The following is a 24165-nucleotide window of genomic DNA, read 5'->3' as shown; positions in this document are numbered from 1 at the left end:
AGAGGGACAAAGGTTTAAAAATAATATCAGGAAGTATTACTTTACTGAGAGGGTAGTGGATGCATGGAATAGCCTTCCAGCTGAAGTGGTAGAGGTTAACACAGTAAAGGAGTTTAAGCATGTGTGGGATAGGCATAAGGCTATCCTAACTATAAGATAAGGCCAGGGACTAATGAAAGTATTTAGAAAACTGGGCAGACTAGATGGGCCGAATGGTTCTTATCTGCCGTCATATTCTATGTTTCTATGTTTCTATGTAAGAGCAAAATTTAAAATCTAACCTTTTCACCTTTCAACCTTAAAATTTTTCTGAGATTTGTTTTCAAACTTTATATCAATTAATTTATACCTTTCCCTTTTTTACATGTATTTTCTCCTTACCTTTTTTATGTAAATGTATATATCTTCGGTTTTCCTATAATTTTTTTTCTGTCGCCATTTAATTATAATGCATCTTTTGAATATTTGTTTTTTCTCACATCAGACTGATTATTTGTATTCCTTATTTGTCATTGTATAATCCGTATTAAAATTTTAGCAGCTCCCCAGTGTATTTCGGTTTAATTCCGCAAAATAAACATGACATAGTGAATAGAAGCAGGACAGCAAGGTTTAATAATGCGTATTTTCCAGCACTGCTACAAACAGAACTCCTGTAATGTGTTTTGTCCTGGAAGAAACATTTTCAGCCTTTTCAGATTTCATGTAACATCTCTCCAGCTGTGGGTAATTTATTTAAATTGAACGAGCCTATTTTATTTATTTGCTTTTCCGCCAAGAGGAAGGGGGTGAAGATTACTTGTTTGTTTTTCATTCTCCTTTTTTTTATTTTTTTTTCCCTATTTTTATTTTGTAATGTTTTTTTGTTTGTTTGTTTAGCAGCACATTAAGTTGCCTGTCTAGGGCTTTCTGGTTCATAGAGGTTTATATGTTGCATATTGTCTGCCTTAAAATTGAGATTGCTGTCAAAATTTAGGGGTGTGGACGTGATGGATTATGGGTTCAGATGTCCTTCAGTGCATGCATGACTGAAGCCTTAGTACATCAACCCACGTGATAACGCTAGCTCTGATATTCCTTACCCTTGCGGGATTTCTTCTGCAGTTGTAACTGCCCTGAGCCTTTTGACAGAAACGTTGTCTCCTAAATGTAAATGTCATCTGAAACTGCTGTAGCTGCAGAAAACCAGGCTGCATTTGTATTCTATGGTTTCTGGGACAGTACTCTTTTATCAAAGAAATGTTGGGATTCTTCTAAAGCTTTCTTTATTTCCACATGATTTTTTTTTTTTCTTTAATTTTCATTTACGGGTAAAGGAGCACACATGGAGCTTCATAGTTTTTCTTTCTATATTATAGAATATTGATTAGATTAGTATTTTAGTGTTTTACTCCTCTGTATTCAGTGTAATTGCACAGACAAGGATTTTTTAGCCTGTTGTGAGGGAAATACATGTATCAAACAGTAATACAGACACCCATTTCATTTTAGAAGTTAATTGTATTTGGCGATATTTGCTCTTGAGGGTGCTTACAGACTTAAGGCTAAAATAATTTACTTGTGGTACTAGCTGGAGAAACATAGAAGCATAGACCATTACAGGACTACTATAGGCACCCAGACCACTTCAGCTTAATGAAGTGGTCTGGGTACCAGGTCCATCTAGGTTTAACCTTTTTTGCTGTAAGCATAGCTGTTTCAGAGACTGACAGCAGCTAGAGGCGCTTCCGCGCTTCTCACTGGGATTTTCACAGTGAGAAGACGCCAGCGTCCATAGGAAAGCATTGAGAATGCTTTCCAATGGACTGGCTGAATGCGCGCGTGGCTCATGCGCATTCAGCTGATGATGGGGAAAGGAGGAGGAAAGTCCCCAGCGCCGAGGGAGCCCGGCGCTGGAAAAAAGGTAAAATTGTAACCCCTTTCTCCCCCTTCAGGGCCACGGGAGTGGGACCCTGAGGGTGGGGGCACCCTCAGGGCGCTATAGTGGTCCTTTAAGGAGCCTGGGGAAGCCCAGCATATACCATTAGTTCTTGAAATTAAATGAACACTATAGGGTCAGGAACACAAACGTATCCCTGACCCTAAAAACACGTTCTACCCCCCTGTTCATCCCTTGCCCCTCTAAATATAGTAAAATTTTACCTTTGTTCCAGTCTGCTGGTGCTAGCTCTGCCCTTGGTCTATGAGGAAAGTTCAGTATCTCCATGCAAAGGGTGGAGACACTGAATGTCAGTGCTGCACACTGTGCAGCACTGTTCCAGGAAGCACCTCTAGTAGCCATCTGAGGAGTGGCCAGTGGAGGTATCCCTATGCTGTAATGTAAGCGCTGCCTTTTCTAAAAAATAAAATAAAAAATATATATATCTTTACTGCAAAAAGCCTGCAGGGACTTGCAATACTCACCAGAACAAGCATTGTGATTGGATCAGGCTATCACTTCTGCTGATGTCAGCAGGCCGTGTGGGCAGGTCCAAAGGAAACTGGGACAAAGCATGCAGCTCCAGACTTGAATACAAGTAAGACTTTACTATATTTAGGGAGGCAAGAGGGGGAAGGGGGGCTAGATGGTTTTATCCCTATAGGGTCAGGACTACATGTTTGTTTTCCTGACCCTATTGTGCTCCTTTAAGCTGTAGGTGTTCTGGTTACAATTGTGTCCCTTTTAACGTTGCTAATGAAGGATGCAAAGAGCTTTCAACTCTTCTGGTGGAGGTGATTGGCTGCTGGCAGAACGAAAAGTAAGTTTGTAAAAAACTGCATGTTGCAAATTAAATCCGAACGAAAAAACTGATGCAAAAGGTTGTGACTGTTGCTGTGAATCGCTGGTATTTTCCATTTGGATTTAATTTGCAAAGATTTAGAAAAGAGTAAATGACACTGTAGTTTGGGCTAGTTCTTTACTCGTAGAGTAGATTTTTTTACATTTCCACACCTGTAACTGCTATTGGGTATCTGAAGCCAGGATGCATTTAGTGTATTTTAGCAGTAGTATTTCCATCATTCATGAGAAATATTGATTAGTGAAAAGCAATGTAGGTTCCTCTCCATCTGGATTAGGAAAAATCAATATGCTGGTGGTCTCTCCATTGTGTAATTCTAGATAACATGAGTCAAGGTGAGGTTCCGTCAGGGCTGGTACAAGGATTTCTGGCTACACAGGTGAATATGCATTTGTAGGTGGACAGGGGCTATGGTGGCAGGGGGGCTATGGGCAGTATTGTGGGGAGTTGGAGCAGTATAGTAGGGGACTGGTGATATTGTGTGGGAAGGGAACAGTTTTGGGGGCAGGGACAGTACTGTTGGGGACAGGGGCTATGGTGGGAGAGGAAATGCAGATATGGATTGGAGCTCCCTCGCTGGCCACGCTACAGGAAATGACCAAGAGAAGAGGAACGCTGTGCGCTTCCCTCCTACCAGTCACCTGGATATTTGCGCCAGGGAGCATGGAATTCATCCAGATGTGACATGGTCACGGATGTGAGAAGTAGTCGTGTATAAAATCTGGAGGTCTGTCCATTAGCTGTACTCTCTGCCAATATAGAGTGTTGCGAGATGACTCTGTGGAGATGTTACTATTGTGTAATATTTTGGGAATATGGATGGTAGGTTATTGAATAATATGTTACATTGAAATAAATATTTTCTCTCCTTTCTATCACATTAACAAATTGTCCTACCTTTTCTTTAAAGTCCGCCTAAACCCCTAGAAGACATCCTAAAATATATTTGCAGAACAAAATATTTTTGCTTTTATATGCACGATTTTTGCAAAAAATCTCTGTCCAAGGAGTATAAGTGAAAAGGAATTGGAAAATGTAAAACTCTCTCTCTTTGCTTTAAGTGGGAGAGTGTAGAGCACAAACATGTATTCCTGACCCTATGGTGTTAAAACCACTATCTACCCCCTTTGCCTTCCTAAAGATAGTAACATCTTACTTGTAGTCAAGTCTGAAGCTGCTGTCTCTGCCAGAAGTGGTGGCCTGATCCAATCACAATGCTTCCCCAAAGGATTGGCTAAGACTGACAAGGAGGCAGATCAGGGGCAGAGCCAGCACAATTCAATCACAGCCCTGGCCAATCAGCATCTCCTCATAGAGATGAATTGAATCAATGAATCTATATGACGAAAGTTCAGTGTTTGCATGCAGAGGGAGGAGACACTGAATGTTTGGATGCATTTTAGGCAGCCATGCCCCAGGAAGGATCTCGAACAGCTATCCGAGGAGTGGCCAGTGAAGTTATCACTAGGCTGTAATGTAAACACTGCATTTTCTCTGAAAAGACAGTGTTTACAGCAAAAATCCTGAAGGTAATGATTCTACTCACCAGAACAAATTCAATAAGCTGTAGTTGTTCTGGTGACTATAGTGTCCCTTTTAATGAAAGGACCAGGATTGGCTGCAGAATATCAGACACCGTTTCTGCAGACATGACTTCCGTATTACTGCAAATGAAGTAGTAGCTTTGCAAAGGTTATGAACAGAAGAGAAAAATGGTAAAACACACAAATGTGAAAAACACATCCACGATATGATTAGCATATCAGGGTTGGCATCAAAAAGTTACAAACATAACTAACTTATGAAGTATGGATGGCTAGAGATGGAACAACTCATCGTGGAGAAAAAATAAATAATACTTTGAGTTAGTAATCTGTTGCTTCTCTATGGACTATAGCAGGAGTAGGCAACCTTCAGCACCCCAGATGTTGTGGACTACAACTCCTTTTATGCTTTGCCAGCATAATGGCTGTAAGAGCATTATAAGATGTTGTTGTCAATAACATCTATACCGTGTCGAAAGTTGCCTACCCCTGCACTATGGAACTGACGAACATTGGCCAGTGATCCCAGATTAGCTTTCACTAATGAAATACCAAAGCAGCATGTAGTTTTTAAATTACATTTATTATACAGAAAATCTCCTGTGCTTTCAGTATGATGCATAAAGACTTATTTAGTTGCTGCTGGCTACTCATTGCTACATGCAATAAATGTTTATTTTGAATGGATTCAGAACGGTTTTAAAAAGCAAATCTCAAAACATCACTGCCAAATTACCGGCTCACCAGAATCTCCCATTAATTGGTTAGGGCGCGTGCATGCATGTACACCCGTTGCCAAAATCTGATTTATCAGGATGCCATCTCTGATTGTCGAGTGAGCTGAGGAAATGAACAATAGTTCGGCACCGTGCAAGCAACCTCAGTATTTTAATGTTTGGGTCCATGTGCAAGATGTTAAACTTTACCATCGGTTAGTTGGTAATTATTTTTCTTCTTTTCTTCATTATGTAATTGGTAATGTTCTGTGCTCCAGCTGCTGTGGATCTTTATTTTATGATAAATAAAATTCTTATTCCAAAATTACTTTGCTTGCAAAGTGAATTTTATTTTACCAACAAAAGAGTGGAAAAATATAGGTTTTTATTTTTAACAAGTGGTTTTTAACCTATTTTAGCAACAGGGAGTGCTTGGTATTTAACACAAGGTCTGTGACTTCAACTTTCACACCAATACCAGATACAATTTGCTTTCACTACATACTACCTGTAAAAGGGATTTTTTCCCCCCCAGTTTATTCCGATTATCATCAGAATTCTACTCTGTGTCTCACCCACATTCAGCACAAAAAAAAAATTAGCGAATTATTGTTAAAGAATTTGGGGTCTAAATGTTGAGGCTTATTGTTATTCTGAGTTTATAATCTCTGTCGTGGTTTAATAATTTTTCCTCATGCCTGGGTAGGCCGCGAGTTGCACAATAATCACTCTCACAGCTTTGTAATCAATGCCCACAGTAATAGGATTCCTCTGGCCACTGGCAATTAATAAATTTGTGTCTTTTTTTAAAACACTAGCAAGTCGGGTCTGAAATACGACTGACTGGCTTTCCTCATTTGCATATTTATTGCAGTGGAAAAATTCTTGCCGAATGATTGATGTCAGCCCTGCCTCTTGAATTCCAAGCAGCACATTATTATGAAATGAAAAATGCCGGCCCTAGAGTTGATTAAAGTTGAAGACAGTAGAATCTGTGTTTTTTAAGATTGTGGGAGAATTAAAGGCATATTTTAATGGATGTTGACAAGAAGTGAGCCAACAAAAGCTAAGCAAAGGATTTGCTTGAAAAGATTTAATCAGACATGTTTCTTGGGGGATTAATTGCTGGGGATGACTGGTGCAAGTGGCAGGCTTTGTGGATTTAAATGAGTATTGTTCTTGAGGTAAGGAATGGAGGTAGAAACAACAATAAAAAAAATAAACATTTTAAGTGTAAAACCTCAAAGCTTCTATTCGCTGTAAGATGTGTGTATTTCTATTTTTGCTTTATTTAGCAGATAAATATTTCATTCTGTGCTTATGAGTACTCCGGTTTGTGTATTTTTTTTAGCTACAAATTTGCTGATTTATATATGTACAGTGCTGGCCTGTAGCTTTAATTACTAAATTGGTGACATCTCTTGCTATTCAAGTATGGCATTGGAGGAAAACGGGGTGTACAAATAAGACGTGAAATAATATTTACACCATAGCTTATAGCCTTACAAAGCAACCTCACAGAAACTCGTCAGAGGAATGAAAACGTCCCATGTGCTATATTTATTATTCGTATTATTTTAATATGAAAATATGAAGCAAACCATATTAACCCCTTAAGGACACATGACATGTGTGACATGTCATGATTCCCTTTTATTACAGAAGTTTGGTCCTTAAGGGGTTAATGTGCGTTATACAGTTCCTGTACAGCCTCTCATGGCAAACACTACTATAGAATTCGCCCACCCACGCTCCTGTCTTAATCAGATCAGACAGGAGTAGTTTACGTGGACATGTTCCACGTGCACTCCCCTTTTTTTTTTACCCCCTGGTGGCTGCATACTATAATTAAAGTCAATACATGTAAAACAGACGTGGGGTTCTAATGTTGAGGCGAGACGGCAAACTATATAGAATAATAACAGATTTTTAAAAAATCTTCCATTATTTATAAGAAATTATTTTTGTATTTGGTTAGTTGCTATTCTGCCAGTTAATATGAAATAATTAACTGGATAGTGACCACATTTCAGACCTAAAGAAAGAGTGAACGGACTCTAAAAAAAAAAAAAAAAAAAAAAAAAAAATATCATTCTGCTTATCTATTCTTTAGGATTGTGTTGACCCCCTAGTCTGGTGCACCCATCTTGTGGCTTAATTGGTTGAGTGCAGTTCCATTTATTTATTTCTTCACTTTTCAGACATGTCATGATACAAAGGAAGCTGCCTAACCTCTGGTTAAGAGATGGTTAAACGATTGTGAGCCAGTGAAGATGATCTAATGTTATCCCACGTTTTTATATGTAGATAAAAATTATATATTTTCTTTTGAAGTACGCTTCACTTACACAAACCTTTCTTCTGTTTTTAGTTTAGTAACTTTGTATGAGCACATCTTAAAAAATAAAATAAAAAATTACATTTTGCTTTTTTTTTAGATTATAAAGCACTGAAAGAGTTAATGCGTTCTTTGGTACAACTGCAAGACGAACTGCTCTATCAGTTTCCGGAAACACGATATCTTATAGATGGCAAGAAATGTAAAGCAGACAGGTAATGATTGCTGTTTTGATTTTCCTTTTTATCTGTATGCACTCCCTCTAGCATGTAAGCTCATTGAGCAGGGCCCTCAACACCTCTGTTACTGTGTGTCCAACTTGTCTGGTTACAACTACATGTCTGTTCGTCCACCCATTGTAAAGCGCTGCGGAATTTGATGGCGCTATGTAAATAACATAATAATAATAATAATATGCGCTGGTAAGTTGTTTTTTTTTTTTTTACACTTGTCATATTGCATATTATTTATTTTACTGTGGCATGCCGAAGGAGTCTGCATGTAGTTTGAACTACCAGGTTTTAGAATATTGACACACTTGCACAACTTTCGTTATGGACACTCTTCTGCTATTTTTACAAAATTAAGTTCAAAGTTTGTAATTGTTTGAGCTAATCTGGAATACACATCTATGATTTTAAAACAGAATTAAAGGGACCCTTTAGTGCCAGGAAAACACACATTTTCCTGACATTAAGGGGTTAATAGGTCCCTCCCCTGTCATGGGGCTGAGGGTGTTAAAACCCCTTCGGCCACTTACCTAAATCCGTGTCCTTCGGCACTGGGTCAGGCTTTGCCCATGCCCCCCACGTGCGCATTAGACCTCCCTATAGGAAAGCATTATTCAATGCTTTCCTATGGGGAAAATCTGACTCTGGAGGTCCATGAGGACGTTTGGATTCTGGAAGCCCTCTAGTGGCTGTTTGTTAGACAGCCACAGAGGGCAGACTTAGAGCTGCAATGTAAACATTGCAGTTCTCTGGAACTGCAATGTTTAACATTGCAGCACTAAGTGCAATAGGGGCACAGCACCCAGATCACTTAAATTAGCTGAAGTGGTCTGAGTGCCTACCGTGTCCCTTTAAGGATGTTGTCTTTATAGTGTTTAAAGCAGCACTCTGAACACCTGAAGCACTTTAGCGTGCTGAAGTGCTTTAGAGGTTAACAGAGGGTTTGCTTCTTGTCACTTTATAAAAGTGCACTTTTCAAGAGAAAGCAGCACTTTTTTAAACTGGCATGGTTGCATCCTTCTAGGGGTCAATCATACACCCAGGTGGTTGCTCTTATTAATTGATTTGTGCCACATCACTAAGAGAAAGCATGTGCTGATGATCTCGTGGTGGGCAAAACTGCGTTTCACCGCTGAACTAGCGGTAAGTTAACCCTTTTATTTACAGGTACTGGGTGGCAAAGGGGCCTTGGGATACTCCCCAAGTCCAGCCTTATAAATTTATTCATAATAATGGTGTTCCTTTAAAGTAACAGCCATATTTTTTATATTCTAATTGATTTCCTTTCTACCTTATTTATATGCAAGGTTTTCTGAAAAAGGTAGTTCAGTTTTCAGCTTTCTTTGTTTTTTGTTTCTTTATCACTTTATTTAAGCTTCTGGTCAGATCAAAATTGTTAATAAAGGTAATGTTTTATATTTGTGCTTGTTTGTAAAGTATCAGTGCATGCACTGATATATTACACACATCTATCGATCAATCAATCAATCGACTGTATGATCTTTTAAAGTTTTCCTAAATATAGCTGGGATATATATATATATATATATTGTATTTTAAATTTATAAGTATAGTTGTGACAGTGTTCCTACGTTTCAGTATGGGACACTAATTAAGCAGTTTATGAGTAATTTGTTGAGCAGAAATGGCAGATAAAAAAAGGACACCACAGGGAGGATTTACAAGTCACTCTGCTTTGACATTAATTCCAGTGGGAGGATTCATGCATTTGCTGGCAAATATGTAGTCATGCACACATACTGTGTGCCGCTGCATTTCACATGCACAGGATTTTCTTCATTTCCTTCTTTTAATATAATCTTGTGCATGCGTTCAAGGGCCATGACATTGTATCTCTTCATACAAAAAGATCCGTCTCATTCTTTACTCTCAGAAGTGAAAAACTCAGGGTGATGTGCATTTTGAATGTAAAAGTAAGCAACCAAGCTGCTACTCATGAGCAGCAATCTTCTTCGGCTCAAAAATTTAAGTTTACAAGGTTTTATTGAAGCAAACTTATATTCAGAAGTACAATATGACATTTGCTATGTATGTGAGGCGCGCAGGTCTCAGTGCATATAAACAAAGGTAAGCAAGGCCCAAAAAGCACCACAAGACATAATCCAGTGGTAGTCATACATTTCACTGACCAGCAAAGTGCGGAATCTGTATCATTTTCATCTTTTTTGTTTTTGTCGACCTAACAATTTAACCGTTTTTGTTGCTGCACTGCTTTTTGGGTCAGAAGCATATAATAATAAGATTGGATTTTGGCATAAAAATAGCATTTGTGTCTCTGTAGATATCCATTTTGGGTGTGTAGAATTATAATGTGTAGGTAGGGAAAGGGGGTTGCTTGTGATACCTCAACATATTTCAATGACAGACATGAATGTACTGTGATTCTTGTCTTGATGGTAACACTACATATCACCCTATTTTTTTCCCCCAGAGCAAGTGTCCAAAGAATGTTTAATTTATATCTGTAGTACAACTTGTCTTTTCAGTCACTTGAGGTCTGTCATCCCCTGCCCACCAAAAATAATTTTCTGAGTTTTGGCCATGTCCCTCAATTGGAAGTTGTCTCCTGGTTTCGAAACTGTGTGGAAGATGTGACGGAGCTCCAGTACTCAGACTGAGTACCTCCTCCAAGTCTGCTTTCTCGTAGCTGTCAGGGACCCTGGAACACCAGACCCAGTCGCCGAGGCTTGACTGGGATCACTGAGAGCCTTTTCCACCCTGGGCCAGACGACACTTGGTGAAGGTTAAAACAACAACTCACTTTACTAGACATAGCACACATATTTTAAGCCCCCCAACAGCCTCATTTACATACAATGGTGCATAAAGCACTATAGTACAAGGAAGGGTGGGGTCAGACAATAGCAAGGGCTTATGGGAGATTGAGGAGGGACAAAGCAGCTAGTCTAAACTGGTCTGGAAGTGTCCCTGGGATAACGTCCTGCTGGTGAAACAATAGGTCAGGAAAAAGGGGGAAGGGGAGAGGCACATGACAAGCAATACATTAAACATACCCTGCACCAATAATGGGCACAGGGTGACCAAAACACAAAAGGAATTTGGGGAACCCCACATAGTGTATGTCTTCCATCCCCAGTGACAGTGACTACTGTCACATATCTTCTCCCCCCTAACCCCCCCCCCCCCCCAACGGTAGACTAACCATGTACCAGACCTCCAATCAGTCTGTGCCTGAGTTAGTCGGGTAACAAGTCCCAAAGAGTCAATCCATCCTGGCAGTCTCCTCGACAAAGTTACACATAGTTTGTAAGTTTGCCCCGGTCAGGCGCATGGAGCCCTCATAGCCGATCTCTTAGAACCATTAGCCGGTTTCCCAATCCTGGTGAAGTTCTTGGGGGTTAACCCCTTAAGGACACGTGTGACATGTCATGATTCCCTTTTATTCCAGAAGTTTGGTCTTTAAGGGGTTAAAACCCCTTCAGTGACTTACCAAAATCTCGCACTGGGTCAGGCTCCACCCACTCTCCTCCCCGGCCGACGTCAGCTGGGGGGGGGGGGGGGGGAGAGAGAGAGAGAGAGAGACCTAATGCGCATGTGCGCATTAGACCTCCCCATAGGAAAGAATTATTTAATGCTTTCCTATAGGGATTCCGGCGACGCTGGAGGTCCTCATGCATAGCGTGAGGACGTCCAGCGTAGTTTAAAACACATTTTGTGTTCTAAGAACAAGGAAGTCCCTCTAGTGGCTGTCTGATAGAGGAGGACTTGACCCTGCAAGGTAATTATAGCAGTTTATAAAAACTGCAATAATTACACTTGCAGGGTTAAGGTTAAGAGTTGGCACCCAGACCACTCCAATGGGCAGAAGTGGTCTGGGTGCCTTAAGTGTCCCTTTAACGATGTACCAGTTGTGCTGTATGGGGAAAAAAAATCCAATTTACTTCTGTTGTAGAACTGTGGACATAAATCTACATTTGATGGTATAGACATATTGAATATCCTAAGTAAGCACCTATACAAAGGTCCTGAAAGTGACTTCTAACTGCTGTGATTTGGGAAATTCACAGAAATAGGCCAGCCCTCTGTTACAGCAAAGGAAGCCCATGACACACAAATAGGAGCTGTATCTCTCTTTCTCCCTCCTTTACTGAGAGATCTGACATGGGTCCAGCAATTTACTGCATACACCTTGGTTCGCAAAACTATCTGGATGGTGTACGAAACAATATCAGTTGAGTTTTGGCTCCTATCAGTTTATTGAGCCGTTCTGCTCATCCTTGCTGCTGATCCCTGCCGAAGCTGCAGATTTACAGAAAATTGGAAAAAAATTTAAGTGTTTCAGAGACACACTCATCATTTCATCAACCCACTGAAATATGAGCTGAATGTGTGAAATAGTACTGGAAAAAAAACACAAAATGTAGCTTAGATCTTGGTTGCAGCGTTATTTTGTTTTGTGTGTGTTTTGAAAATGTATATTTTTATTTTTTAAATGTATGCGTCTTAAAAGGGGTTCATCTGCAGTCTCTTGTGCCCTCATTAAGATAAATGCCTATATTTATTTGTTGCAGATTTATTTTTATTTTTCATTCACTGGACACTCCAAAACTAGGGCAAGCCTTTTCTCAACAAATATCCATCCACATCATCTTGTCAGAAGCCAGTCACCTCAAATCAAACAAAGAAAAGCATGCCAGCACTTGTCTAAAATGAATTCTTTAATCACAGATAAAAAACAGGCTTAGAGAAGCTTCTCTCCCATTAAGGCTGTAACCCCGTAAATCTTCAGAAAACAGAGTTGCACACATAGAACTCTTTATTCTCACACAACAAAACTCAGAAGTTATGCTTATGTCTTGCAAAGACCAGGACACTGTATTTTTGTTGAGCGTTATTGATAGATTAAGATTTATTTAAATTTTGTAACCTTTCAAATTATAAATATTGCTTTTTTTTAAACAATGAGTTAGCTCACAAAAGTAGTAGAAGCTCTCAAATTAAAGAGCAAAGTGTTAATAGAGCTTATTTGTAAAATGTTACTCTGCAGAATGTTCATACGGATTAGAGTATTGTCCTGATGTATATGAAGCACTCTCTTTATGATACCAAAGTCATATAGTCCACACCGTAAATGTAGTAGCCCCTTCTAGGTTCTCCAGAACTTCTGGGGTTAAGATTTAAATCACAATCTATATGTATTAGAGCTTAAAATGGTACAATAACGTTGGGTGAGAAACCTCCACCATGTACACCCCATGTGGAGCTCTCACATTATAACAGTGCACTTGCACTTGATCTGTACCCAGTCCCAAATAATATACTGGAATAAAGTACTTCCTGCTTATCTTTAATCCAAATCTCCTTTTACACAGATTCCTCTCAAGGAAATCAGAATGAGCACCAATGTGATGGGTGGAGCACACAGGTGCTCATTCTGATTTCATTGAGAGGAATTTGTGGAAGAGGAGATTTGGATTAAAGCAGGATGTAATAGGGTGTATATGGTGGAGGTTTCTCGCCCAACGTTATTACACCATTTTAAGCTCTTATACATATAGATTGCTATTTGAATCAGAACTCTAGAAGTGCTGGAGAACCTAGAAGGGGCTACTACATTTACGGTGTGGACTATATGACTTTGGAATCATAAAGAGTGCTTCATATACATCAGGACAATACTCTTATCTTTATGAACATTCTGCAGAGTAACATTTTACAAATAAGCTCTATTAACACTTTGCTCTTTAATTTGAGAGCGTCTACCAGCTTTGTGCGCTAACTTATTATTTTAAAATATTGCATTTCTTGAGTTTTGTATATAGGGGAAAACTAGAGGATAGCAGCACGGGTCAGAACAAGTTTAAAGATACACTACTTTGTATATATAACTTTAAAGGAAAAGCGCCTCAGATCGATATTTACAATAATTGCTTTTTGTTCATTTTCAGTGACGAAGAAATCCCTAGTGACGAAGATGAGGCAGATTCAGAAAAAACAGAAAGAAAAGGTCCCCCTAAACGAAAGTTGGAGGTTGATGAATATCCAGACTTTATGGCTAAACGCTTTGCAGACTTCCGAGGGTATCGCGATAGCACATTGCAGAAGTGGCATGATAAGACAAAGCTGTCAGGGAAAATAGGCAAGGTACAAGAAACCTTTTGGAGTTACAATTTAATAAGGCTCATCATACACTAGCAGTCAGAGAGCCTAGCAGTGACCATTGTACTGCTGGTTATTACATGTGCACAGAACTTCCCTTCCTCGCACAAACCTTTTATGTCACTATTGCTCTTACATCCTGTGAATCTATTTCCACTGACCTAAAATGCTATAAAACGGTCACTTCTCTGAAATTTACACCATTGAATTAAACATTGAAAATCACCTCTAGTTTTGTGTTAACCTATTTTTCATGTGATGCTTCTGCCATGGCACACAATGCAAATAAGGAGGAAAATAGAAAGTGTTTCTGTTTCTCCCCCTGTACAGTGTCTTGACAGAGAACCAATATGGGGGTTCCAGTTCCAGGATAGTTTTTTTTCCAGGATTTTAGGATTTTTGTAAATATCTGTTTATTTCGAGAAGAGGTCCTCCCGCCATACTTTTTTTTTTTTTTTTGTATGAGTCAAGCATACCATAGAACAGCGTAGTACACAGCACGCAGGTCTGTGTCAATTAAGCGTAAAACCATGGAACTCACAGGTTCCGTGAACATTCCGTGAGCAGCTTGTGAGACACGCAGGTCTCCATTGTATTGGGTTAATTGCATGCCAGTTGGTTACTAGTTAGTGGACAATTGCAATTACTGTCTAACATCAAAAGAAAAAAAAGGGAATAAACTGCATTTTAGTAAGTGTTTGTGTGAGGTCGCTACCACAGTGACCATTTGGACGTTTGCCCATGTGGTGTCGGTATGTCTCTCTCCCACCATGCGGGTGGAGCATTGTCCTAGTCACCAGTGGCTGCTACCAATAGGTGCATCCCTATACGGGGCTCCCTGCCTGGAGAACCAGGGGATTGGCGAGTATCTGAAGAAAAAGGGGGAGAAGGAGGGTAGTAAGGGAAATAGAAGGAAAGTTTTGCTCTCAGTGAGTTGTCGTGCCCATATTAACGCGTCTCTCCAGCTCTACTGGTGGTGTCAGTAGTGTTGTACTCCAATAGCATTTTAAAGTCCGTGGAGACTGACAGAATCCGCTGAGTTCAGATATTCAGGTAAGTTTGGGGTCTCTCACTGCTACGGAATATTAGGTCTTCCATAGCACGGAGTTCTTCCTTTCATTGGAACCACAGTTCCATTGGTGGAGCTATGTCTTTCTTCCAGAATAAGGGCACCAGCCCCATGGCGACATTCAAGATTCGTATCGTCGGTGAGTTTTTGTATGTGGATGTGCAGGTTTTAGTGTGATGGAGAATCAGCGCCGGTCTGAAAATCTTTGAATGATACTGTAGATCTTTTTCCAGAATGGTTTTATTTTTGAGCACTCCCACCATAGATGAAGTAGGGTGCCCACCTCTCCTCCACACCTCCAGCAACTGTTATCTATGGTTGGTATCATTGCATGTAGGGACTGGAGAGTCCTGTACGGATTTTAGGATTTTAATACATCACATAAGCTTGGTTTACTTAAAATTAATACTATATCACATTTTCGTTTGTTTATTTGCAAACATGAACACATATACATGCAAGCATATACAGGGTTTTTCACTAAAGGGAATGTCATATTTAAGTTTAATAGCTGAACCTAAAACATTCTCTAAGTTTGCTCTTCTTTTGGTTTGGGTACTTTGGCCTTAAATTCAGAAGTCAGATACCAACTGAGGGACCTGCAGATTAGCGCTGGAGGCACACCAGGGGGGTTAACCTATTTGAGAATGGTTTAACCCCTTAAAGTAAGAGTGCTTCTGGGTGCCTTCTGGTATCATAACACCTTAATTTAGATTAAGTTGTTATGGTGATTGGAGTGTCTCTTTAAATCTGAAATTCACTTTGAACTCGCGTTCAATTCTTACTTAAGTAAATAACCTGTAAAATAGACACACTCAAACACATGTGCTATAATTAATACTTTTTAGAAAACCTTCTTAATTTTATTACATCACAGAACGTTCCTCACTAATGGCAATGAACACATGGTATTTATCTAAAATCTATAATGCCTGTTTGTGTATATTTTTTGTTTATTTATTAGGGTTTTGGAGCTTTTGAGAGATCAATACTGACGCAGATCGAACAGATTATGATGGATAAAGAAAGGCTACTTAGACGCACACAGACAAAACGTACGCTTTATAAGGTCTTGGGAAAGCCTCAACTTGATTCTATGCCAGAGTCTGTTCCTGGAGAAACAATGGTAATATTATTTACTGCATGCATTAAATCTGGATGGATATGTGGGTAGAGTGTACATCTGCTTTCCTTAAAATCAACCTGATAAACTACAGGTTATGTTTCCAGACAACTCTTTAAGAGCTGTTTTTTTTTTTTTTTTTATTATTATTGTTTTTTTATTTTTTATATATTTTACATTCACTGTTTTTCTCCTAAAATTGTCTGGGTCGGCGAAAGAGATACTCGCAGGTCCTGCATGTTTACTTCTGAACAGTAGTGCAGTTCTGTTACTTATTCTAGTTTTAATATATTACTATAGCCCTCTGCAGTGGTTATGGTGTGCCCTCTTGCATGTAGTGAAACTGTTTAAAGAAACGCTAAAGTGTTACGCTGCATACCCACTACTGAAAATCAGCTGCTGGTAATCTGTCCTGGTATAGTCTGCATTCACTGCTCACACCAAGCACACAAACTATAACAACGGGAGTGTATGGGATGACAACACTATTTAAAAAAAATAAAAAAATAAAAAATACATCCAAATGGCAGAACTGAGGCTAAATAAGCCATGTTGTAACTATAGCAGAGTTAGATAATTTTTCCACATTATTTACTTCTGCCTCTGGTTTTCCATTCAAAATGAATTGGTGAAAATTCAGAGTTTAGCAAATAGGCCTGTCAATGACCAGGGCTTTCGGCGACTGTCCCAATCTTTGTAATTTAAATTATTTCTTGTGAGGCTGACTGGCTGGAGAGATGCACACCATCTATTGGCATAAAAGTAAACTACGCAATAATTGTATAACTGGATACAGCAAAATAAACCACTTTTAGAATTTAAAGGATCACTATAGGGTCAGGAACACAAACCTGTATTCCTGACACTATAGTGTTAAAACCACCATCTAGCCCCTCATACCTCCATAAATATAGCAAAATCTTACTGTATTCAAGCCTGAAGCTGACATCATCAGATGTGGTAGCATGATCCAATCGCAATGCTTCCCCATAGGATTGGCTGAGACTGACAAGGAGACAGAACAGGGGGAGAGCCAGCATGATTCAAACACAGTCCTGGCCCATCAGCATCTCCTCATAGTGATGAATCGAATCAATGAATCTCTATGAGGAAAGTTCAGTGTTTGCATGCAGAGGAAGGAGACACTGAATGTTTGGATGCATTTTAGGCAGCCATGACCCAGGAAGGATCTGTAACAGCTATCCGAGGAGTGGTCAGTGAAGTTATCACTAGGCTGTAATGTAAACTCTGCATTTTCTCTGAAAAGACAGTGTTTACAGCAGAAAGCCTGAAGGTAATGATTCTACTCACCAGAACTAATTCAATAAACTGTAGTTGTTCTGGTGACTATAGTGTCCCTTTAATATAAAATGGTACTATTTGTTGACTTTTACTGTGTAGCCTAGGCTCAAATTGTAAGCACACGAGTCTGCAGGCCTAGTTTAGATCCAGAATTTGCACACTATTTTGAGGGTTGTCTTATCTGCTTAACGTGGGCTTAAACATACATTACACCTCTAATTTTGGACAGGCTCAATTACCAACACACAGCCTTCAGGGCCATGCAAGGAGCACTTCTGAAGTCCCCCCTGTTTGGTGCGCTTGCGCCATGCTGCTCGAGTACAGTTGCTTGGTGTCCCCAGATGCTTGACAGAATCCCAAAAGCGGGACTGTTGGGAGGCCTAGGAATGGTGTCACTTTTCTTTGATTTTTCCCTCTTAACCTAATCAAACTTGTCTATTATCTGCTGTCGCTTTGATGACCGAAAAGCTTTAGACTTGAGTAAGGAAGGATCTCCTGAAAACTTGTTGTTCCAAAATTAGTAGTCCAATCAAGAAGGTATAACAAGATATTCATTTCTCCCAGAGATGGGTAGATTAATAGGATTTCCATAAAGACCAATGTAATCCTGTTAAACCGAATTAGGAGGAGTAATACACTGAAAATGGAATCAAAATTATCAAATTAATTTTGTCTTGCGTGATTATATAAAATAAACTCATAAATGTATCAATAAGGTTACTTAGACCAGAAGGAGTTAATAATTATCATAAGCTTGCAGTTTTACTGGGCAGATTATTGGTATTTAAGCGGGTGAATTTTCTCTTCTCAAGTGGATATCATGATTTCCAAATAGGATACCTCAATAATCAGTGATATAGATTCTCCATGTTATTTCTTCTTGTTCTAGATACTATCACTAATATATGACACGCTAGCTTTTGTGGGCTATATTTCTGATGATGCGAACTGTCCCTACATATAGCCGTCGCAGCTCTCACTTATTATTAAGAATAGTCCATTTACTCAAATCTTTCCTTTGGAACTTTGCAGGAAATTAAAGAAGAAGGCAAATCAAATGCTCACCTTAAAGATTTGGATGAAAACATTTTTGATGATGATGACTTCTATCACCAGGTATGTTTGTTGTTCTTTGTTGTGAAATTGATCTATGTATCATTGGAATGCACATAATGGCAATTGGAATTAGCTTTACAAATACAACTATATGCATATATATATATATATATATATATATATTTTTTTTTTTAAAAAATTTTTAATTAAAGGGACACTGTAGAAACCCAGACCACTTCAGCTCATTGAAGTGGTCAGGGTGTTGTCACTTTTGCACCTAGTGCTGCAATGTAAAACATTGCAGTTTCAGAGAACTGCAATGTTTACGTTGCAGCGCTAAATCTGCCCTCAGTGGCTGTCTATCAGACAGCCACTAGAGGGCTTCCTGGATCGAAATAGACTTTTGCTCTGCATGAGAACATCCAGCGTCAGATTTTTCCCCATAGGAAAGCATTGATTCAATGCTTTCCTATGGGAAAGTCTAATGCACACACTGTATTTGCCGCACATGCGCATTAGACCCCCTTCTCTGGCGGAGGAGGGGGCGGAGCTTCAACCCAGTGTTGATAGACATCAGCGCTGAGATCAGGTAAGTAAATAAGGGTTTTTAACCCTTTATTTACCAGGTAGGAGGGGGACGTGAGGGAGGGGAGAAGCCAGACGATGGATCGGTAGTGCCAGGAATACTGCTTTGTATTCCTGGCACTACAGTATCCCTTTAAATATTCTATATTCCAAACAAACCTATCTAAAGTTACTCTTGCTGCAATACCCTTCTATTATGCTTTCTCTGCATTTGAGTTTGCAGGTAGCCATGAGTCATCAAGGTTCAGAATTTCCTTATTACTGGGAATCTTTCAGGCCCTGTAAATATAATACTCTTTTGACCCATTCTTGTCTTGGTCTCCCTTTTTTTTTGTATCCATTTGTTTACATAAAGGGTTACTCGAAGCACCATGACTACTTCACTGATTTCCAGTTATCATTGTATTGAGGTCTGTATGTGCAGCATTTTGCTATGAAACACATGATGTACAGAATTCCTCATCTGCTTCTAATGACTGGTTAATGTCAGTTCTGTCTTTGTTTGGCATCTGTCATCAGCATGTGCAGCATGCTGGTGACAGACAGCCAGTAATGCCCCCGTCACCCCTTCCAATGTTCCAATTTCTTACACTTTTCATTTCTTTTGTGTGTCTTTTTGTTCCCTCCAGGATCTTCCTTAATTTAATGCTAAGATCACAGTTTCAAATTCTGTATTGCTCCCTGTGTTGCAATACATGTGCATATTAGGGCCTTTATCTCCGTGCAAAACCACGGTATATATGTCCCAGGCTGCCTGAAGTTTATAATTACTGGGCTGCTGCCATAGTTCATCTTTGCAGCAGTGCATTCTCTCTCCGTTGCTTTACTCACATGCCTTACAAAACGAAATAGTCCCAACCAGTGCACATGTGTATATCTTATGTTTTCCATTCCGCAGCAGCTTGCATGACAGATAACAGACAATGCATGGTATTCCAACTTTTGAGTTTGTGTTTCCTGATCCATCTAGAACCTTGAGGTGGATTATTGATAATGTTATAAAAGGATCTTTTGTTGTGTGTAAACAAGAATAACTTTTTCAGTATCATGGCCCTAAGGGATTTTTAATGTCTCCTTAATCATTAGTGTAATAACTATCTTACGTTGGTTTACATATTTAGTATTTATGAGGGAGGCCAGCTTACAATATTTTACTTAGTTTTTGCTAGGGGATCGCATGTGTTCCCTATTAAAGGCTAATAAGTATGTAGGGGTTTAGGAAAACACACCTCTCTGGGGTGGAGCCTGACCCAGCGCCAAGGGACATCGGCGCTGGATTCAGGTTAGTGACTGAAAAGGTTTTAACCCCTTTGCCGCAATGGAGGGGGCGTGCAAGGAATGGGAGGGCGCTATAGAGCAGAGATGGGGAACCTTCGGCCTTCCAGATGTTGTGGACTACATCTCCCTTGATGCTTTGCCAGCGTTCTGGTTGTTAAGAGCATTATGGGAGATGTAGTCCAAAACATCTGGAGGGCCAAAGGTTCCCCATCCCTGCTATAGAGCCAGGAAAATTGGTTTGTTTTCCTGGCAGTATAAAATCCCATAAAAGTTTTGTTAATTTAAAAAAAAAAAAAATGGTTCCTAACTATATCTGACTCCTAGATTCAAATCAAATGTGTCAAGCACTGCATTTATTATTCTCATGGAGTCTTTCAGAAGCTTGTCTTCTTTGAAGTGTTGTTTACCAAGATATTTAGTTGATAACACCAGCACATTTAAATATTTTCCTAGATGAATACTTCCGGTATTACTTACGTCCTCTTCCTTTCCCTCCTTGTATATAGTTATTTTTTAATTTATTTTTTCTCCAAATTAATATGGCAGTGATTTTAAATTACCGTATATACTCGAGTATAAGCCGAGTTTTTCAGCCCATTTTTTGGGCTGAAAAACCCCAACTCGGCTTATACTCGAGTCAGAGTCTGTATTATGGCAATTTGCATTGCCATAATACAGACTGGGGGGAGAGGGGGGCTGGCAGAGCTGTACTTACCTTTCCTGCAGCTCCTGTCAGCTCTCTCCTCCTCTGCCGGTCCGTTCAGCACCTCGGTCAGCTCCCAGTGTAAGTCTCGCGAGAGCCGCGGCTCTCGCGAGACTTACACTGGGAGCTGACAGAGAGAGCTGCACAGACCGCGCGGAGGAGGAGAGAGCTGACAGGAGCTGCAGGAAAGGTAAGTACAGCTCTGCCAGCCCCCCTCTCCCCTCACTGAACTGCCACTGGACCACCAGGGAAGGAGCCCCCCTCCCTGCTATGTATCAAGCAGGGAGGGGGGACGAAAAAAAATATATAATAAAAAAATAAGAAATAATAATAAAAAATGTATAATAACAAAAAAAAGAGGTATAAGGACAACTATGGGAGGGAGGGGGGGGGATAAGGACCACTATGGGAGGGGGGGGGGGGATAAGGACCACTATGGGAGGGGGGGGGGGATAAGGACCACTATGGGAGGGGGGGGGGATAAGGACCACTATGGGAGGGGGGGGGGATAAGGACCACTATGGGAGGGAGGGGGGGGATAAGGACCACTATGGGAGGGAGGGGGTGGGATAAGGACCACTGTGGGAGGGAGGGGGGGTATAAGGACCACTGTGGGAGGGAGGGGGGGTATAAGGACCACTGTGGGAGGGAGGGGGGATAAGGACCACTATGGGAGGGAGGGGGGGGATAAGGACCACTATGGGAGGGAGGGGGGGTATAAGGACCACTATGGGAGGGAGGGGGTGGGATAAGGACCACTATGGGAGGGAGGGGGGGTATAAGGACCACTATTGGAGGGAGGGGGGGGATAAGGACCACTATGGGAGGGGGGGGATAAGGACCACTATGGGAGGGGGGGGATAAGGACCACTATGGGAGGGAGGGGGGGGATAAGGACCACTATGGGAGGGAGGGGGGGGGATAAGGACCACTATGGGAGGGAGGGGGGGGGATAAGGACCACTGTGGGAGGGAGGGGGGATAAGGACCACTATGGGAGGGAGGGGGGGGATAAGGACCACTATGGGAGGGAGGGGGGGTATAAGGACCACTATGGGAGGGAGGGGGTGGGATAAGGACCACTATGGGAGGGAGGGGGGGTATAAGGACCACTATTGGAGGGAGGGGGGGGATAAGGACCACTATGGGAGGGGGGGGATAAGGACCACTATGGGAGGGGGGGGATAAGGACCACTATGGGAGGGAGGGGGGGATAAGGACCACTATGGGAGGGAGGGGGGGGGATAAGGACCACTATGGGAGGGAGGGGGTGGGATAAGGACCACTGTGGGAGGGAGGGGGGGTATAAGGACCACTGTGGGAGGGAGGGGGGGTATAAGGACCACTGTGGGAGGGAGGGGGGATAAGGACCACTATGGGAGGGAGGGGGGGGATAAGGACCACTATGGGAGGGAGGGGGGGTATAAGGACCACTATGGGAGGGAGGGGGTGGGATAAGGACCACTATGGGAGGGAGGGGGGGTATAAGGACCACTATTGGAGGGAGGGGGGGGATAAGGACCACTATGGGAGGGGGGGGATAAGGACCACTATGGGAGGGGGGGGATAAGGACCACTATGGGAGGGAGGGGGGGATAAGGACCACTATGGGAGGGAGGGGGGGGGATAAGGACCACTATGGGAGGGAGGGGGGGGGATAAGGACCACTATGGGAGGGAGGGGGGGTATAAAGACCACTATGGGAGGGAGGGGGGGTATATGGACCACTATGGGAGGGATGGGGGGGATATGGACCACTATGGGAGGGATGGGGGGGGATAAGGACCACTATGAGAGGGAGGGGGTGGGATAAGGACCACTAGGGGAGGGGAGGGTAAGGACCACTAGGGGAGGGGTGAGTCAGGACCACTGGGGGGGGGGTGAAGGAACACGGGGGTGGGTGAAGGAACACGGGGGTGGGGAGGTAAGGACCACTGAGGGAGGAGGGGAAGTCAGGACATATGGGGGGGGGGAGGGGTCGGCAAAATGTTTTTTGCCTACGGCGGCAAATATCCTTGCACCGGCCCTGCACACACTGCATTCACACACTGCATTCACACACACACACACTGCATTCATGCACACACACTGCACTCATACACACACGCTGCACTCATACACACACGCTGCACTCATACACACACGCTGCACTCATACACACACGCTGCACTCATACACACACACATACGCACACACTGCATTCATTATACACACACTGTAAATAAATATTCAATTAATATATATTTTTTAGGATCTAATTTTATTTAGAAATTTACCAGTAGCTGCTGCATTTCCCACCCTAGTCTTATACTCGAGTCAATAAGTTTTCCCAGTTTTTTGGGATAAAATTAGGGGCCTCGGCTTATATTCGGGTCGGCTTATACTCGAGTATATACGGTAAGTCTGAAAGCAGATCTTTTGCCCATATAGTCATATTTTTAGCACCATGAATTTATCATTTCTTTTTTTTTTTTTTTTTTTTTTTGGTTTCTGCAATCCTATTTTTGACTCTGTGACAAACCTTTCTTTCTGTAAGCTGGCGATCATTCTTTTAGATATCAATGGAGCACCCCACTACTTTTCTGCCTACAACACATCCTGTTTCAAAGTCAAATTTATACTTTTGTATTCCTGAGTCTGCAGCTTTCAAGTAGTGTTCCTGACTAATTTCATCTTTGTGTCATTTTTCATGTGTTCTGTCTTGAAAATAACCATAAAGTATGAGATCAAAGTGTTTTGTTTGCTTTTAGCCCTGCATGCTACTAGCCCTATATTATGTTAGATGAACTCTAATGTGTTAAGAATACAGGTTTGTGTTCCTGTCCATAGGTATATTCAGGGCCTGCTGGATGCCATGAAAGTTTTCCTTGGCACTGCCTACTCTCCATCTCCTGCAATGTCATGGAGGAGGTATGGCTTCCTCATAGAGGAACCTTGGGGACCTGATCCACATGTACAGCGAGTGTCACGAGCACATCCAAGCTTCCCCATAGGATAGAACTGAATCAATGCTTTCATATGGGGGCTTCCCCACATCACGTGTCGGTCAGTACCGTGGATGTGATTATAGTGGCTGTCAGTATAGTGGCCACTAGAGGTGGGCTTATAGCCAGCAGACACCAGGTAACTTGTTAAACTTAAGCGGTTTGACCAAGGAAGTGAAGCAGTTACGTCAGGTTTGATGTATGCCCATCCGTGCTAATTATCGTTCTTAAAACCATAGTTAGAATACAGAACTACCCTGTATACAATTCACAAGACGTGCAGGGACTTGGACATTGAACCTCTCAGGTCTGACTAG

At 41.3% G+C, this 24165-nt stretch overlaps 1 protein-coding gene across 1 annotated transcript in view; it reads left to right on the top strand.

Moving 5' to 3' along the window:
- Positions 1-24165, top strand: part of AATF (apoptosis antagonizing transcription factor) — a 156075-nt gene that overhangs the window by 53810 nt on the left and 78100 nt on the right. Inside the window, exons 5-8 of the mRNA XM_063444396.1 lie at positions 7479-7593; positions 13539-13734; positions 15783-15944; positions 18276-18359. Coding sequence (XP_063300466.1) covers positions 7479-7593; positions 13539-13734; positions 15783-15944; positions 18276-18359 — 557 coding nt within the window. The remainder of the gene's footprint in view (positions 1-7478; positions 7594-13538; positions 13735-15782; positions 15945-18275; positions 18360-24165) is intronic.

This window comes from Pelobates fuscus, chromosome 1 (assembly GCF_036172605.1).
Source record: "Pelobates fuscus isolate aPelFus1 chromosome 1, aPelFus1.pri, whole genome shotgun sequence".
In the NCBI taxonomy this organism is placed as follows: Eukaryota; Metazoa; Chordata; class Amphibia; order Anura; family Pelobatidae; genus Pelobates; species Pelobates fuscus.
The sequence above is the reverse complement of the archived record's forward strand: the minus strand, read 5'-3'. Positions and strand labels throughout refer to the sequence as shown.